Below are 19,552 nucleotides of genomic sequence, written 5' to 3' on the forward strand. Positions count from 1 at the left end.
TTCCTGATTGTCGAGAATGACATTGAAACAAGGTAAACAATGGATTAATATTTAACCATTTGTTTTCTAAGCTTCGATTTATTTAGTTCTCTAATTCATTGTTTCTCAAACTTGGATTTCGAGACACCCCAACGTCTCATCACCTAACTTTTTGTAGTACAAGCAATGTGAGGCACTGACGGGTCGGGGGCTTAACCAAACACAATGATCTGTGGAATGTTTTGCGCTCTGATAGTCAGAGACCATCAATGTAACTTGGAACTGAAAATAAAAAAAATCAATCAGTTTAAAAGAAACAGAAAGAGGTTCGACTGATGTGAATTTTATAGCTACTGGATTCGGCACTGCAGTCTTGGGAGGAATCAAAACGATGTTTTTAGATTTTTCCCGACGTTTCGACTCAGAATCGAGTCTTCTTCTGAGTCGAAACGTCGGGAAAAATCTAAAAACATCGTTTTCATTCCTCCCAAGACTGCAGTGCCGAATCCAGTAGCTATCAATCAGTTTATTATCGTTTATTTATTATTTGTCAATAATTTCACTTTCCATTTGATATCCCATATTTCATCCCTGTTAAACAATGATCTACCAGTTCTTGGGAATAATTACTTAACCACTACGAATCCATGTCACTTCATTGCTGCAAAATGTTCCGAGGCACAATTAATCAAAAATAAATATGAAATCACTACATGGCAAGCATCAATCGATCAGCAACGTCTATTATTCATGGAAAACAACGATTGATGTTGTTTTCAATTCCTTCGAATTCGGCCTCGATGGAGTGGAAGTAATTTTTGCCCGATCAATACGCTCAAAGTCACTAAGTAAAGTGCAGTTGTCGTTCAGTCCGAAGCACCGTCAGCTTCAACTGAACAAACGAACGGTGCGCTTTTGACGGAGATGTCAAAGTCGAATCTGTCAAGAAAGGAAATCAAAAGGTAACCGGAACTCGTCAATGTATGGGAGGGGGATGTACTCCACACCATAAAACCAGAAGGATGCAAGTCAACCACCAGTGAAGTCCCACACCTCTTATACCAGATTGCGTTCTTCAAAGAGTTTTCGACGTCGTACCATGACGTGCGTTGCTAAAAACGGATGACTGCGAATTCGCAAATGGTTCGATCGATAATGAAATGGAGCACATTGGAACGATACATGGTTCATGCATATTCTGGTAGAAAAGTATCACCTGTAAGAAATGGAATAAAAAGACATAAAGACGGAGGCCAACGCAATATGCAAGGGCTTCGTGTCATCGATGAGGACAGAAATATTTTGAAGAAAAATGAAGTGTGGCGATCGAAAGATGGAAACAGTACTACGGCAAACACCTGTATGGTGCAAAGAACACAGTCATAGATTCTATTCCGATAGTATAATAAATTGGATGAATCTACGTTTAAATTTGAAGCACTGCTGATAATGAATTACTCACGTGTTTCGCAATCGTTTTGTGTGTATTAATGTTTCCCCTTTTCAGTTCTATTATTCCCAAAAACGTGCTTTAGATGAATATAAAAAAAAAACAAATTTGTAAAATTTGATTTTATTCTGTACTAGTTTTGAAATTATAATAATGCAAAGTCTATGTACACTACATCCTATTATGAAAACTATTTTCTGGCGTTTTGGAAATTAAACAAACAATTCTTGCTGAGTTACCACAGCACAGATGTGAAATGATTTAGTTTTTGCCTTTTCAGCTCAAAACTTTCATATCCCTCAGGAGAAACAAGAAAAAGTTGCTTCAATTTACCCGATTCTCCACCTGTGGGCTTGATGTTTTCACCTACGAGTGCCACAGATGGCGAAGCTTGATTGAATTTCCACCAGAACTGCAAGCACATCAGCTTTGTCTGTTATTGCTGACCACCACCTGGCCAGAGCAATGGAGTAAGATGAATTGATTTCAAAACCGCTGATGTAAGTGGTTGGACTTCTCATTGTTCAAATTGGTAGCGCAAACCAAGTTTCTTCTTGTAAAGCATGCTTCACCTCTGACCACTACTCTATAAGTGTGTTCATTAGTGGATACATCTCGGTGAAAGTTTGTAACTTGCAGTTTTGCATAGCAACCAATCTTCAGAGTTCATATATAACTCCTACTAGGGAAAGAGAAGTTCTAAAACAATTTCCCTGAAGGAAAAACACCATCAACTTGAAACTTTTTGTATCAACTTCCTACGGTTAGGCTGTGCAGCTATGGAAGCACTACCCGAGCAAGAGAATTTGTTACTACAAATCGAACAAATAATTTTGTTTATTGCAATACTTAAACAATACATAATGGAATGTCATATACAAGCAATACATGCCCACATATGATATGCCCTATAGAAATTTGAAACGAATGGTTGATAACACACGCGTAACCAGAAATCTTTCTAAGGTCTATAAATAAAGTTCATACCCAAGCAGACTCAAACAAACACGTTGTAGCGGTTATCCAAGAACTCCGTTGAGCCTAAGTCTTCAAATAAACAAACGTAATCAGTAAATCAAAATAAATCAATAATTTTTTTACTTATGTGAGCTAATACAATTGTGACAAGCCAAGCTTAATTTTCTCCAGTAATCATTGAACTCCTTCGAGAGAAGGCTTTAAGATCTACAAGCATAAGGGACCGTCCATAAATGACGTAGCATTTTAGAGGGAGGGGGAGTCTACGATTTTGCTACGAACCATGTATTAGGTATGGGAAAACAGGCTACGATGCCCCCGGGGTGTCAAAAATTGGCATAAAATGCTACGTCATTTATGGACGCTGCCTAACCACCTTTGAATAAAGGCATTTGTGTCTGTAGATCTGAAGACCTGATTCGCACGGAGTTTTTGGCTTAAGCTAAGTATGCTGTTTCGCTCAAGAAAAGTAAAGAAATTCCTTGACTGAAAGGGTCAAGAAATTTCCTACAGAGAGCCCCCTTTGAAGTGACATTTCTTCTCAACTGCGTACTGCGATCAGAAAAAAGTGATTTTCTTGACCATTTCTTGGGAGAAATTTTCCACGCATCGAGATAGGCGATTCCTTTTCTTGTCAGTAGCAAACCGGCCTTTACCTAGATCACTAATGCAAATTTGCATACAGCTGACATAGTTTTTCACAGGCTTTGTCAAACAAGTAATATGCATTCCTGCTCGGGTAGCAGCATCAACATCGGTTTCATCACGATGAAAAACAGTGGAACTAATTAGAAACACCTTGAGTGTTTTAGTTCTACTATCGCTGTGGGTATTCCCTTTGGCATATCAGTAGGTGTGTTCCCCGCTCTGTTTTGTAACACTCGTACCCGCAGTGAGCTGTATCGGCAAGATCAGAACCCGGAAAGAAAAACCTTTTCCTATTCTGTTTTTGCACGCCGGTGGTCCTGTTTTGTTACAGCCAGCCACTTCAACCTCCAACTGACTCACACAAGTGCAAAACTTTAATAATTTAAGGTGATTATAAAACGAAGCCAAACTTTGAATTTTCAAAAGCACAAGACTGGAGAATCTGACAACAGTTCGCGTTGAAAATCAATCAAATTGCTTGCTTACTGGTGGTGACCAATTCGATAAATTTTCAACGCAGAGCTTTGTTTGGTTCTCAATTCTAGTGCTTTTGAAAATTTGAGGTGTGGCTTCGTTCTATAATCACCTTAAGTGGAAAACTTGACGGCGATGTCTTTTTGCCTTCATTTCCGTGTACCTTGCGCAGCTTTCCCTCCTCCATTTGTGACTGGCGACTACAGGGCAGTGTCTAGTAGAAGCTGATGCATTCGGCAACGGATAGGTCATCAACACAGGGGCGTAGTTTGTCTTTATTAAATTCTTAAAATTATTAAAGTTTGCATTATATTTAGTTCAAAATAGTTACAAAAGCGATAAGTTTATAGTACAAATACAACATAAGAATCACATTGAATGTAATTATTATTATTATTATTATTTTTTTTTTTTTTGATAAGTGAACAAAACTTTAAATTTCCACATCCATGGAAAGACTTCACTACGCACGCCCACGTTGAAGGTGTGAGACATGATCACCCTTTTCCTACAACCAACTTACAATATTCCACGCGTAGATACAGCACAAAAACGGCTGCCAAGCGCGAGCAATATTCGACAAACTTACTGCTGGTTTTATTATGCTAATTTCAGCAGACCTTCGCAGCTTTCCGCACTTGAATGAGATAGGATGGAGCCAAATTGCAAGCAGAAACTTTAACCGCGCCCGTGTCAATGAATTCCTGGCAGCGCACGCTTTTCCATGGCTTCAATCGCAAAGAGTTGACTTTTACGGTCTCCGCCAAACGGTGTCCTCCCGCTGTCAAGTAAGACAAGCGGAGCTGTCGTGTTTTTGTACTTTCCAAAATCATTATTTATCGTTTTGGAGCTTTGGATGCGAGTAGGAGGTGAAAAGGTGATAATTATCACCGGCTGCTAATTTGAGGCAACTTATTTTATGGTAAATTTATGATTATTGAGGTCTGCGATGGAAGAGCAACAATGGGCTACATGTCTTTTGATTTATGACTTTGAACTACAGTTATATGAGATTTCCTAGATTATTTAGAAAAAAGCTGCAACAATGTCATCTGATGACACTTTACACCTAATAGCAAATCAAGTGAATTGGCCACTTTTCGCATAATTGTCAATCGTTGCTTTGGCTTCTTCTCCTTATCTTATCAACTAAGAATGATAAGCTAGTTTCTACTAAAGTAAAAAATTCCATCATCGCCAAGCGCTTTCATATTTTTGATATTTTTTAATAGTAGTTCTCACTTCTTCCAAATCAGTCTTCCAGGAATTTTCGAACATTGAGGAATCTGAGTTACTTGATTTTGAATTGGACTAGTCAGTCCTGTTTTAAAATTGTGCGTGCTTTTGAACTGCATAGCAAGTTTTTGAGCTTTGTCGCTATTAGTTAGAAAAAAATTATTTTCCTCTCTCCGGAAGGGTTCTTATTTTTCAAAATTTTAGATAATTCTCAAAAAAACTTAGAGCTAGGAATCAGTTCAAAAATTTTATTTTAAAAATGTTTGTTTCTTTATTAAGATGAACGTTTTTTAAATTCCATCTGCGAATCCTGTCATATTATTTTCGTTGCAAGATGCGAGTACGTTGAAAATACCTTTTCCTTACGTTTTTGAAGACGGATCAAGAGTTTAAGATCATTGTCTCTAATCACGGATTCAAATTTTTCAAATGCCCCTTGCTTCAACAATAGAATTTATTGAAATTTCGAGAGTATTGTCAATATTAAGTTCTGTTTTTGCAAAGAAATGTTAACATTGTTGAGAAAGCAATCTGATCACTTTAGTTTTAGTGTGTAATTTACACATTCAAAATGAGATCACCCTTTCCTACTATAATCACCTTGGCCAGTTTGACACATGAAACAGTTGATAGAATGAAACTTCACTTCGTTCTTGTACTTCACAGCAAGCACATGTGTTTTTTTATTTCTCTGCAGTTCCAAATTCTTCTCAGGCTATGGGCCCAGCCTACGCCCTAACCTTCAAATTGTGCTTGTTCCGCGGATAAGAAAACGTGTTGCATCGTGTTCGAACAGTCTCAGTCGAGTGATTGAAAAGTCGATTCCAGCCATGGAGGAGGATCGGAAAATGTACCTGTTCGATGGTACAAATGTTGCCAACTGGAGCTTCCAGATGGAGGTGCACTTGGAGGAGCTGGATCTCCTCAAGTGGTAAATTTTCAAGTGCTCGCCGGTGACAGTGTTCAAGTTAAGCAAGACAAGGAAGCAGCTTTGGACGAGCTTCGGAAGAGGGATGTGCGGTGCAAATTGGTGTTAATTCGAAATGTCGTGGACTTTCAGCTCGAATACGTGAAACAAATGCGGAATCCGGTGATCACGAAGAATGAGGTGCTCGAAGCTTTCGAAACATACGAGGCGATGGCTAAGTCACACTTCGACATCCTTCTTCTTCTTTCTGGCGTTACGTCCCCACTGGGACAGAGCCTGCTTCTCAGCTTAGTGTCCTTATGAGCACTTCCACAGTTATTAACTGAGAGCTTACTATGCCAATGACCATTTTTGCATGCGTATATCGTGTGGCAGGTACGAAGATACTCTATGCCCTGGGAAGTCGAGAAAATTTCCAACCCGAAAAGATCCTCGACCGGTGGGATTCGAACCCACGACCCTCAGCTTGGTCTTGCTGAATAGCTGCGCGTTTACCGCTACGGCTATCTGGGCCCCATCCATATCACTTCGACATCCATATTTCCAGTATACGCTGTGACAACGGAGGGGACCCAGTGAACACAAACTCGTATACGATAGCGTATAAGAGTACAAAAGTGGAGGCGATATACGTACATGCGCCAGAAAGCTGCATGCAAGATGTACGTATATCGCCTCCACCTTTGTACTCTTGTATACCATCATATACGATGGTGTGTTTACTGGGGAGTATGTCGGAGAAAAGTTTCCGAGCTTTTGTCGGCGAAAAGGTATACAGCTGGAATACATTATTCTTTATACGCCGCAGCAAAAACGGTGTGAGCGAGCGGCTCAATCGCACAACAATGAACAAAGCAAGGGCGATGATCGAGAATGCAGGGATATCGAAGACTCTGTGGTGCGAGGCAGTTCTGGTAGCGGTTTACTTTATCAACCGAAGTCCAATGGCAGCGTTGACGGACACCATGCTAGAAGTGATATGACCACAAGCCTGACGTCTCAAAGTATCGTATCTTCGGAGCAAAAGCATACAGTTTTGTTCCGAAAGAGAAGCGGAACAAATTGGAATCCAGGAGCAAATTCTGTTATTTCGTCGGATACAGTGCCAACGGGTATCAGTTATGGGACTCGCAGAAAGTCTTCACGGCTAGGGATATCGTCGTGGAGGAGCAGCCGTATATCCAGGGAACAGCTCGTGTTCCTGGTGGAAAGCAGAGCGGAGGCAGCGTGGGTTTGGTAAAACGAAACTTTTTTAACAACGATCTTAACTGTTCGAATTCACTTTTACTTTTTGACGTGTGATGCGCAATGATGCTACTGTTACTAAAGATCTACAACAGAGAGAGGCGCAACATAAAGAGGTCACCTTAAAGAGGTGCAGAGTGGCATGCTCGTTGTCTATATCAACACTCCTCCTCAACGAACATTGCCAGCCTATGACAAACCCATCATGCTCGCAAACTTCTGCATCTTTACTGCACCCACCGGTTTAGTGAGTACATCAGCCACCATATCCTCCGATGGACAGTATTGCAGCTTCATGGTCCCATCCTCACACAGTTGCTTCACAAAATGCTGCTTAACTTCAATGTATTTGGACTGACGACTTCTGCGATCCGAGCTGACAAATTGGATGCAACTTTGATTGTCCTCCATCACCGTGACAGGACCTTCAAGCTTCTCGCCCATATCTGCCAACAGCTTCCGCAGCCAGATCAACTCCTGACTAGCTTCACTCAGCGCCACATATTCGGACTCCATCGAAGACGGACTGACGCAACTTTGCCTCCGACTAACCCACGATACAGCTGCACCGGCATAGTGGAAGACAAAACCTGTTGTGGACTTTCTTGTACCTGCGTCGCCGGCCCAATCAGCATCAGAATAGCCAATCAGTTTTCCACCTTCGTCACCGTACACCAGTTTCCACTTGTTCGTTGCCTTCAGGTAACGGACAACACGTTTTGCCGCCACCCAATCCGCTTCAGTCGGCGAACACACTTTCCGGCCCAATATCGCTACGCTAGCTGCTACATCTGGCCTAGTACAGACAGAAATGTAGAGCAGCGCGCCGACGAGACTACGATATTCGTTCTCATCCGGCAGTTTTGCACTTTTGTCCTCAGAACTAGTGAAACCTTCGTCCATTGGCGTTTGAGCCCGCTTCGCATCACGGAGACCGAATCTATCCCCAACACGATCGATGTAACCTTCCACCGAAACACTGTATTTCCCGTCGATTCTCTCAATCTTCATTCCAAGAAAGTCACTCGGTTCTCCGAGATTCGTCACTTCGAAATACCGCTTCAACACTTTGTACACCGAGTCAATTCGAGCCCCATCTTCACAGCCAATCATAATATCGTCCACATATACCAGTAGGTAAACACGCTTCCCGTCTACTACTTTCGTATAGAGACACGGATCGCTCGCATTTTGTTCGAAAACCAATTCCACGAGAACACTATGAAGTCGCTGATTCCAGCACCGTGCTGACTGTTTGAGTCCATAGATGCTCTTTTTCAAGCGACACACCATATTTTCCCGCCCCTTCACTGCGAATCCAGGCGGCTGCCTCATGAAGATTTCCTCGTTCAAATCCCTGTACAAGTAGGCCGTTTTCACATCAAAATGCTTCAACGTCATTTTCCTTTTGCTTGCCACGGCTAACAGCACCCGCAGAGTAGTGTGGCCGGTTACCGGTGCGAAAACTTCGTCGAATCGACACCGTATTTCTGGGAATATCCCTGAGCCACCAGACGTGCCTGTATTTGGTAATCTCGCCGGATGCATTCCTCTTTAGCTTGTACACCCAGCGACAACCAACTGTTTTCCGTCCGACAGGTAAGTCAACGAGCTCCCACGTTCCGTTTTGCTGGTGGGATTTTAGCTCATCAACCATCGCCGCTTTCCGCAATTCCTGCTTTTCACAGGTCAACGCTTCCTTCAAGGTCTTCGGTTCAACCTCGTCCGGATCCAGCGATTCCGCAGCAAAAATCTCCTCGATCAACCGACGCGGCGCAACCCCTTTCGTAGCTCGACTTGAACGCCGTGCTATTTCGTCCGAAGAGAATCCATGGAATGATCCATCGCCTTCCGAAACACTTTCGTTGAACGTCTCGTTGAGTTCCTGAGCATCTTCAAATTGCTCTACTTAAGCCGGTTCCGGCTCACACCGCCGCTCATCCTCAGGTCAGCGGTACTTCCAGTACTCCTCCTGTTTCCTGATTCCGGCGTCGAACAGTTTCTTCTGTGTCACACAATTCCAGAAATTTGGCATCCCTACTAATCTAAATCCAATCCGTTTCAGGGTTCAAGAAACGATACGCTTTCCTACCTTCAGCGTAGCCCACGAACACCATCTTCTTTGCCTTGTCCAACTAGCACTGATTTTTCTCCTTTCATGATACGGCACTCCTTCTGCTCGAACAGAACCCTAAGCCCCAAATCTGTGATTCTACTCACCAACAGTAGGTTACCAGCAAAAGACGGGACGTGCAAAACGTTGTCGAGCCGCATATTCATTCTCGCACCATCTCCGTTGTAAGAGACGAGCTTACCTGTACCGCTTCCCGATGATTTAATGGATTTTCCGTCCGCCAGGCAAACCGCCGTTGCATTGGACTTATCCACATCAACCAACAACGATGCATCACTGGTCATGTGAGACGTTGCACCAGAATCCAGGTACCAGAAACCGGATCCGCCGACTCTACCCGCTGCTAAACACACCTCGAAACTGGAATCTGAGTTGATTGCGACGTTTACCTTCGGGCCATCGGACTTCTCCTTCCCACGCTTTTCCTGTGCCAGCTTCTGACAATCACGCCGGAAATGGCCCGATTTCTTGCAATAATGACACAACAACTCCCTAATCACTTTCGGCTTACTCACATTTTTCGATTTTGTCGAACTTATCACCAGAGCCTTATTCTCACTGGAGTCACTTCCGACACGACGTCGACCTTCGTCAAGCAGCTAACCCTTCACAAAGTCTACTGTAAGATCTGCATCCGGTCGACTCTCAAGTGCCACAATCCAACCGTCGTACGATCGCGGAAAACTGGACAGTATCAACGCGACGAACCAGTTGTCCTTCACTTCCTCACCCAGAACAGACAAGCGGAGCCGCAACGCCGTCATCTGCTTGAGATGTCTTGCCATGTTACCATCTTCTCCCATCCGGATCACGTGGATTAGCTGCGTGTCCTCCAAAGCCAGATTTTTGTATATTTTGAATCGCCTGAAAATTTGCATACAGATTCTTTATGACCAAAAATGCCATTTTGCACCATCAGACCGCCATTTTGAACCTCGCCTTATTTTTGAGAAGGGCGTATCGGAAAATGCAAATCTTTAAAAAACTGTAACTCGAAAACGGTTTGTCCGATCGATTTGAGATCTTCTACAAAGTTGTAGGTATTGCTTAGCACTATATGGAGAAAAATATGCACGGTAAAAAAAAGTTACAAATTATTTTTTATTTCAAAAACAAAATTTTAAAATCGATTTTCTCCAGAAACGCAGTTTTGATTTTTTTATTTTTGGATATGTATTAGGGGACAATTTATGTGATTTATTGCACAGTGTTTCAAAATGGAAGAATTATGGACAAAAAAGTTATGATTTTTTTTTTAAATTACAGATTTTGAAAATAAATCGAAATTGAGGAAAACAATAATTTTTTATGTGATTATTTGAAAGTACAAAAAAATTGCAATCGAAAAGTACTTGAGTAATTTTTTTCTAGGTTGCATCAATTTCGATATAAATTCATATTGATATAAAATTTTCGAATAAAAAAAGTAAAATAAAAAAAAAAGACAATTTACACCGTCTTCAGCCAAAGGCTGCACAGACTGAACATTACTAACATTAGACAACGGACACATGGAACGACCAGTGGACCAGTGAAGAATTTTTCGTTTGACGAAAAGTTTTCTCCGACGGGGGCGGGAATCGAACCCACACTCCGTAGCGCAATACGCCTAAACGACTGACGCCGCTAACCGCACGGCTACGAAGCCCACAGGCCCTTTTCAAACATGTTTCGTGTTTCTCCATCCCAGAAATATTTTATTTTGATTGAGTGAATCGTAGCTGAATTGTTTATTGTTTGATCAAAACCTATATAGGGTAAGTGTTCCAGTTATGGACATAGTGGTTCCCTATTTGGCCATACGTGATTACTTGAATATCTTCAAATTTTGAAATGTTTTGTGTGTTGTAGTAGTAAGATTTAAGATATATCTTGATGTTAAAACATTCAAAAGGTTTGAAAATGTGAAGGTTATCAAAATTTCACATATGACCAAGTAGGGAACTAATATGACCATAACTGGTGCACCTTCCCTACTAAAGTATTTAAAAAATATATACGATATTTTCAAATGAAAATTTGAAGCTAATAGTTCTTAAAAACCGCAACATTGATTTTGGATATGTTTTGCAGCATATTGTTTGTAATTTCTTGCACAATGCCTCAAAACGGAAAATTTTTGGGTAAAAAATAAATTATTTAAAAAAACAAATAAAACAAATTTATGTAAAACGATATTTTTGGTGCGTTTTTTTTTTGAATACAGAAAAATAACTACATATTTTTAAATATGAAAAATTTCTATCGAAAAATACTCAAGTAAAATTTTGCTGAGATGGATCACTTCCGAGATATACACAGTAAATCTAAACGTGGCATTAAAAATGTGATTCTATCACAACGGTGTACCTTTGGTCCCCAGGGCTAAGCCCAGCTAATGGGTAAAGCCCTCTCATCGCGGCAAGATCGTACATCCATGGAGAAGGAGTTTTTTTTGTTGTTTTGCTTTTTTTTGTTTTTTGTTTTTTGTTTGTGTTGTTGAAATCAGAATAAAATTTTCCGGAATGGAGAAACACGAAATATGTTTGAAAAGGGCCTTTTTTCTTATTTATTTGAAAATTTTATATAAGTATGAGTATATCTCGAAATTTTACTTAGAAAAATTTTACTTAAGTACTCTTTCAATGCATTTTCTGTACTATCAAATACAGTACTGACCCGATTTTGTCAGCCCCCGATTTTGTCTGCCCCCGATTTTGTCTACCCCCGATTTTGTCAGCGTTTTGACCCGATTTTGTCAGCCTATTTGAAATTTGTCAAAAAATTGTTATCGTCATGTTTTACCACGCTTATATTAAAATTGATGATGATGTTTGATGTCATGCACGCATGGGCATAGCCAGAGGGGGCAATGGCAATGCCTTTTATCAAGTGTTAAAAATCGATATTACCAATATACGGGAGGGGGAGCCCCTGATAAATAAAAACTAACTACGCCCATGTCCATTGCTCTCTTAAAAGTCCATGTAACCACGTAACACGTCAAAATTTGAAAAACAGGAACAAAATAAAATGACCCGATTTTGTCAGGTTCCCCATTTTGTCAGCCTAAAATTCATCGAGGGGCTGACAAAATCGGGTCCTTACTGTATTACAGTTGTTAAGAAAATTTTCCAGTTTGCGGTAGCCGCAGAGTTCTACCGCAGGCTTCGAAATCATTCCATCATTGAAGCAAAAATTCAATCATAGTATGCTTGAAAGAGAAAACGCTATGAAAATTGCAACAAACAACAATCATTAAGACGGTATCCAAGGTATCATTGAAGCCTACTGATAATTAACTAGTGCAAATCAGTGATGTGACAGCTTTTCGTTGAACCGTAAAACGGAAAGTTTTCCTTAAAATTGCAATAAACACATAAAAAAATATTGTTTTCTTTTATTTCGATTTTTTTCAAAATTTGCAATATTTTATAAAATTATAACTTTTTTGTCCATAATTCTTCTATTATGAAACATTGTGCAATAAATCACATAAGTTATCCCCTAAAACATGTCCAAAAATAATAAAAATCATAGATGCATTTTCATAGAAAATCGATTTTAATTTTTTTTATTAAAAAAAATCTGTCATTATTTTTTACCGTGCATATTTTTTTCCAAATAGTCCTAAACAATACTTACAACAATCGCAAAATATATCCAAAAATTTACAACATCAATGTTGCGGTTTTTAAGAACTATTAGCTTCAAATTTTCATTTGAAAATATCGTATATATTTTTACCGTGTATACTTTTTTAAATACTTTAGTATATAGGTTTTGATCAAACAATAAACAATTCAGCTACGATTCACTCAATCAAAATAAAATATTTCTGGAATGGAGAAACACGAAATATGTTTGAAAAGGGCCTATTTTACTTTTTTTATTTGAAAATTTTATACATATAAATATGAGTATATCTCGAAATTGATGCAACCTAGAAAAAAATTACTCAAGTACTTTTCGATTGCAATTTTCCTGTACTTTCAAATAATCACATAAAAAATTATTGTTTTCCTCAATTTCGATTTATTTTCAAAATCTGTATTTTTTTAAAAAATCATAACTTTTTTGTCCATAATTCTACCATTTTGAAACATTGCGCAATAAATCACATAAGTTGTCCCCTAAAACATATCCGAAAATAAAAAAAATCGAAACTGCGTTTCTGGAGAAAATCGATTTTAAAATTTTGTTTTTGAAAAAAAAATAATCTGTAACTTTTTTTACTGTACATATTTGTCTCCATATAGTGCTAAGCAATACCTACAACTTAGTAGAAGATCTCAAATCGATCGGACATACCGTTTTCGAGTTACAGTTTTTTAAAGATTTGCCATGCATTTTCCGATACGCCCTTCTCAAAAATAAGGCGAGGTTCAAAATGGCGGTCTGAAAGCGCATAATGGCATAATGGCGTGGAACCGCTCTGTTACTAAAGATCTACAACAGAGAGAGGCGCAACATAAAGAGGTCACCTTATAGAGGTGCAGAGTGGCATGCTCGTTGTCTATATCAACACTTACACCCCATCGCCGGTGAGGAGACCCAGACAACCAGAAATCGCATGAAAGTTCACGTTATAACTCGTTTATTCATACTAATTACATCAAACCCGCAAAACACCGTGGATAAACTCGTCAAATTGATGAGGTTCTTCGAATAAAATACTTTTTTCTGAGTTCATTTGTACATTTTGTTTCGTCCCGTACACTCGTACAAAGTTAGTCGGATCAATCCGTAGCAGCTGTCAAATCAACATTTGTTATCATAAATTAAGTCGCATAACATAACAAGTTAGTTCGGGAGAATATTTATACACTTGCATTGTATGTTATTAATCATCACATAATATATGCACGCATATCGCCTCCACTTTTGTACGTAGAAGGCCTTTTCGCGACATCAAACAAAATTTTGCACGTACAAAGCCTCCAGGTGATTTCGTTATGCGTACATTTTGGTTGTCTGGGGAAAGACAGTGTACCGGATCTGATTGAGGCTGAGGTGGAAGCGGACCACCTGGAAGTCGTTAATGTCTACGAATACGATGAATTTGACGACTGTCTGAAAGAAGTGGAACCTCGTGGGAACAAGTGAGATCCTTTGTAGATTCTCCGAAGCCAGCGTGTATAAATGCATAATGGATACCTGTTTGTACGTACGATGTGTAGCAAGACTGGTTTTGTGTACTTGCTTCTGTACGTGGAAGATGTGCTCATAATTTGCAAGGATTTGTTTCAAATTGACGTGGTTAAGCGGATGCTGCAACGTGAATTTCGTATGATCGACCTTCGTGAAGCTCGGATGTTTCTGGGACTAAAGATCGAACGCGATATCACCCAAGGATTACAAAGCTAAACCAGCCGGGCTATATTGAGGCAGTACTTCGTCGTTTCGGAATGGAATCGAGTAAGCCTGCGTCAACTCCAATGGATGCCAACTTGCAGCTGCAGAGACCGGAAGAAGAACAAAAACTTGGCAAACCATATCGCGAACTGATTGGGTGTCTGACTAACCTCATGGTCACCTCACGACCTGATCTCCTATTTCAATCAACTTCCGTGTAACCGGAATAGAAATATTAGTAGTAGAACGCTAATGGCACTGTTCTCACAAAACTGAATAAGTTTATTATTACCTTAAATTGTATCTTTTCATCGTTAGTTCGATGCCATGTTGTAGTGGATGATTTTAAATTTTTTTTGGCACTTTGAGGACCGGTACTCAAGCTGTCAGCGCGTGGCAAACTAGATGTTGGTAACACGAACAGTAGCGACATTAGCATTCTTAGGTTAATGCTTCTACTGTAACCGGTCACAAGGCTACTGCGGTACTGCGGTATCTCAGGGGAACGACAAATCATGGATTGACCTACCGTCCAGTCTTCTAAGAGCATCCTTCTGCTCCCAGATTTAAACAAGCATGCTTTGAAATCATCTCAATGAGAGGGATCGATTCGAATCCTGATTTTTCTAATCTCAGCGTGCGTAATTTATGCAAGGATTCAATCCCACGATTGAATCTCTGTAATTATGCTCATGGTCAACCGATTAAAGGTAAAATGCTCTTCGTATGGAATATCTTACGTTTTGTAGGGGATTGGGACAAATAAAACCTGACTACCGAACAAGAGATAAACTAATATGTAAGGCAATGAAATTCAGCAAATAAATATAGAGTAGAAACGGTATCATACCACTGCAAATTGAGACTACTTGTGGTTATTTTCACTCAAGGAGAAATTAATTTAGACAAAATTCGAACGCCGGAGTTTTGTTGAATCCACACATGTTTCAACGGAAATTCAATCAATTGCCTGTAATTCATATTTTCAGTTCAAGAGCTCGGAGTCCCATCTACATGATAAGTCATTCCGTCAAATCAGAATGCTACCAAAAATTTTCCAGAAACTGTTCACTGGAAGCAGCCGTGCATCATAAAATCTTTCGGACACATTGCAAATGAGTCCTGTCAGATAAAAGTTTTCATCCGATATTGAAAGAAATATCAATGTTTACTCGATTCATTTACCCGGCCAACAATCGATCAGAGATTGAATCCTGGGATTCAATCCTCTCATACACGTGGTTTGATTCATTGCATGCCTGGATTTGAACAAAAGGTGCGCGCGGAATTAATCTTGCTCTGATGGTCTTCGATCTCAGCAGCTCTTGGAGTGGGATTTTTTGAACCGTCGACAGACAACAACCGAGCAAATAATCGGCTATACAGATGCAAACTGGGCGTCAGATCAAAACGATCGGCTCACCGTTTCTGGATATATGTATGGTGCGACTACATCGTGGAAGACTACGAAGCAACGAACGATAGCACTTTCTTCAACTGAGCCGGAATACAGTGCTCTGGCAGACTGCATGTGCGAAGCTTTTTGGATCAATAAGCTGTTTCTGGAATTGCAAATTCCAGAACAAGATTTGGAGGAATCCCCAGAGGAACACCTGACAGAATTCCTGAAGAGGAATTGCTAAAGATATTTCTGGAGGAATTTTTATACCAACTCCGACAATCCCTTCAGTAGATTGTCGGTGTTGGTATAAAAATCCAGTAACGTTCAAAAGTTTTCCTTGGAAGAAATTCTCGGAGGAATCTCTGACAAAATCCTAGTGGAATTCCTGGAAAAATCGCTGTAGGTACTACGACAGAGATTACCTTGGAGAAATTTCTGACACAATCCCTGGAGGAATATTTTAAGGGATTCCTGAAGAAATCTCTGGAAGAGTGTCTGGTGGAAACATTGGAGATGTTTCGGAAGAAATTCTTGATGGAATCTCTGGAAGTTTTACTGAAGGAATTCCTGGAGCTATATTTGAAGTGATCTCAAATCTACAGTTCAATAAGATCGAATACAACTTTTCATCGTTGGGTAGGTGCGCACCATGTGCATTCTTTGCATTGATATTGGTGTCAGAAAGCCAAAGGAGATGTAGAGTTTTGAAGGAGAATGTGGGGCCGTGCCGGACTTTGGTTTCAGGTTGGCCGACAACGCTGCACAATCGTTACCCGTTCTGTGGCGTAGTCGGTTAACACTGCCAGTCTAGCGTATTGGGAGCCGTGGGATCGAAGCCCACCAGAACAATTTCATCATTTTTCACAATTTTACATCTCAATATGTCCAAATTGACTTTTGTGTCTACGAACTTCAGGGTTTTTTTTTTCAAAACACCGTTGGCTGATTTATGCCGTAATGGACATGACAAGCCTAGTTGCGGGAAAAATGGGAATTGTTGGCGATTCTGCTTAAGGAATTCCGGCTACGGCGGGTTTTGAAATCAAGAAGTTCAAGATCAAGTGTGTCAAAAGATCAGAATTGAAACTCTTTTAATCAATATGAGATGAGATATTTAAAAATCTGACAAAGATGGGAAGAGCCGTCCGTAGATGAGATAGAAGTTATCTATTAAGTTAAATATAAATGCGAGCTTCAAGTTAAATATAAATACCACGGTCAATATGCTTAAATTGAGGTTGAGGCTACTAATGTTAGAGAAGATTACCGTAGACGAAATCGTCCAAAGCGAGCTTAACGATAATGATGAACGATGAAAAGCAAAAATGGAATAAACAGTCGATGGAGAAAACTAGCAGAAAGAAGTATTGGAAGGAACAACCGCAATAGATGGAACATAGCAATGTTATCTCTCATAATAATAATAACTTCGTATATTCTGGTGAAAAACATTTAAAAAATAAAACCACAATTCCGCCACCTTCACTCCAGTGAATCCAGATCCTGCAAACGCTTCACCAGGGTATCAATCTCCCGGTACAACTTGGTTCGAATGACCTTTGTGTTGCGCGCAAATGACTCCGTGCTCAGAACCTGCTGATTTTGCTTCCGATAATCCAACGATAAACCGTCTCCACTCGGGTGCAAAGGAATCGATCCGGAAAAAGCATTTCCCTCGGCAGTGTTGCCATCGTCGACGTTGTGGTCTGTTTCGATCTGATTGATGAACTGATCGATCGTTCTGACAACACTGGATCGCAGCTGAATCAGTTTCTCGGTCATCTCGACCGAAGGCTTGGGTGGGCGTTGGTCTTCGTGAGGTAGTTCCGGATTGTTTGGCACGACGGGATGTTCTTTTGGGGACGTTTGTTCTGAGGATTCCTCGATTAAAGTCTCCTTGCTTATCGTAAGACCGCTAGACGTTCTGGAAAACAGATGTTCCATGGATGGCTTTGTATTGTCTTCCGTGTTAATTGAATGATTGTATGTTTTCGGAGTTCGCGGATATCCAGTTGTTGTAGATTCTAAGGATGAAGCAGGTAACGGTTTTGAACAATGTCCTATAGATATCAACCGAATGTGGTCGCCTTGTTCATCACCATTTTTCTAGGGAGTATAAAAAGCATTCAAGGTTTGGATAATTTGTACCTTTGGAAATATTACCTGTTCTGCCTTCAGACGTTCATAGTCCTCTCTGGGAATCGAAAATAATCTTCCTTTCATCTGGACACAAACCCGCCCCTTCGGATTGTGTTGGCGCTCTTCATTCGTAGAAGACGCTGATTTTTGGTTAATGGATGGATTCATCGTATGCGATTGAATATAGTGCGCGCTTCTAAGGTGAGATGGTGGAATGTGACATTTGGATAGAGTTAAGAGATACAAGCGTTTGCTTTGATTGAGATGAAGAACCGTTACTTTTAAACCTTTTAACATCCGTTTAGGGTAAATGATCCAATAGTGGAGGTATTAAGTAAGTGCCATTCACATTTTATAATTTCTGAGATTAATTAAATTAATATTGCTAATAGATTTTACTTGTATCATGTTCAATGATGTCTTGCGCATCTCTTCTAACAATCGAACATTAAAAAAGTTGCGGTAGTGTTCCTATAGTTGCGTATGAGTGTTCCTATAGTTGCGGTATAGTGCGGTTTTGAAAACAATGAGTTCTAAAATATGATTCCAATCGATTTATTAGCGTTTTTGAAAATAGTTGATAAACATTGCTTTTTTAATTACAACTGATGAAAAATATATTTGTTATATATTTTATTTAGTAGGTATTTGTAATACACTTCAAACTGTCTTGATTTCGGCAGCACGAAATCTGCAAACATTCTTGCCCATCATTCCAACAGTCCAAAAATTAGTTGAGTAATATCAATTACAGTTATAAATTTTTATCACAGGCAAACATACGTAAGCTCTAGATCAAATCGCGAGAACATGTCAATCCAGGCACTATGTAATGGTAGTGTGTTAATGAATTCCGTTACTCAAATCGATAGTTAAAAAATATAGTCTATGAACAACAGTGACGAAAGTGTGAAGTGAAGTTTATCTGTGATTTTATGATAAACAAATAAATTGATCAAGTTTGAATCTCATTACGTTATTCGCAATAATTGCATGCCAAAGCAATCAGAACATTAAGCGATCAAAATAATTGTAAAGAACAAATGAAGTAGTTTTTGATAAAATGAAAGAATATAAATGCGAATGCAATCCAATTTAAAATGTCATTTATTTGAATATTGGAATACGAATAAAACGAGATGTTAACCTTAGTTAGATAAATTCAAAACTTTTAACAGAAAAATTCTTAACGTTTTGAGTCAGCTATTTTTTAGGCAATTTTCCTGTCAGAGGTTTCAACGTTCCTGCTTTCTAATGGCCGATTCCTCTCGGCTCTCGTCGACGTGCTCGCAATGCTGCTTTGAGCTGCTCAGCTTCTATTTATCTTTGAGCTCGCTTTTTCAACTTGTGTTTCCTGAGCAGTAATTTCTTTTTGCTTTTCCGCTTCCACTTTTCGAGCAGCTCGCTTTTCAGAATTTTCCTTACGTTGTTTTAAGGCATCTTGCTAATCCTCCTCTACTCAACAAATCTCTGCCAAACGTTCGCCAGCCGTAAAATCAAAGTTAATTTTCTTCTGTAGTTGCGATGTTGGCTGCTTCGCTTAGAAGCTTCTGGGTAGTCAGAAATGTTACAATTTCTTTTGAGATCCACTCTATCATTTACGGT

At 39.7% G+C, this 19,552-nt stretch overlaps 1 protein-coding gene across 1 annotated transcript; it reads right to left on the reverse strand.

The window, feature by feature from the left end:
- Nucleotides 1-17,211: 17,211 nt before the first annotated feature.
- On the reverse strand, nt 17,212-18,163 carry LOC110674644. The gene is made up of 2 exons (XM_021838720.1): nt 17,972-18,163; nt 17,212-17,914 (listed from the first exon to the last, which is right to left on the reverse strand). Exons 1-2 carry the CDS (start codon nt 18,113-18,115, stop codon nt 17,291-17,293), a joined length of 768 nt encoding a protein of 255 aa, XP_021694412.1. The 5' UTR covers nt 18,116-18,163; the 3' UTR covers nt 17,212-17,290.
- Nucleotides 18,164-19,552: the final 1,389 nt, after the last annotated feature.

This window comes from Aedes aegypti, chromosome 1 (genome assembly GCF_002204515.2).
Source record: "Aedes aegypti strain LVP_AGWG chromosome 1, AaegL5.0 Primary Assembly, whole genome shotgun sequence".
NCBI lineage: Eukaryota > Metazoa > Arthropoda > Insecta > Diptera > Culicidae > Aedes > Aedes aegypti.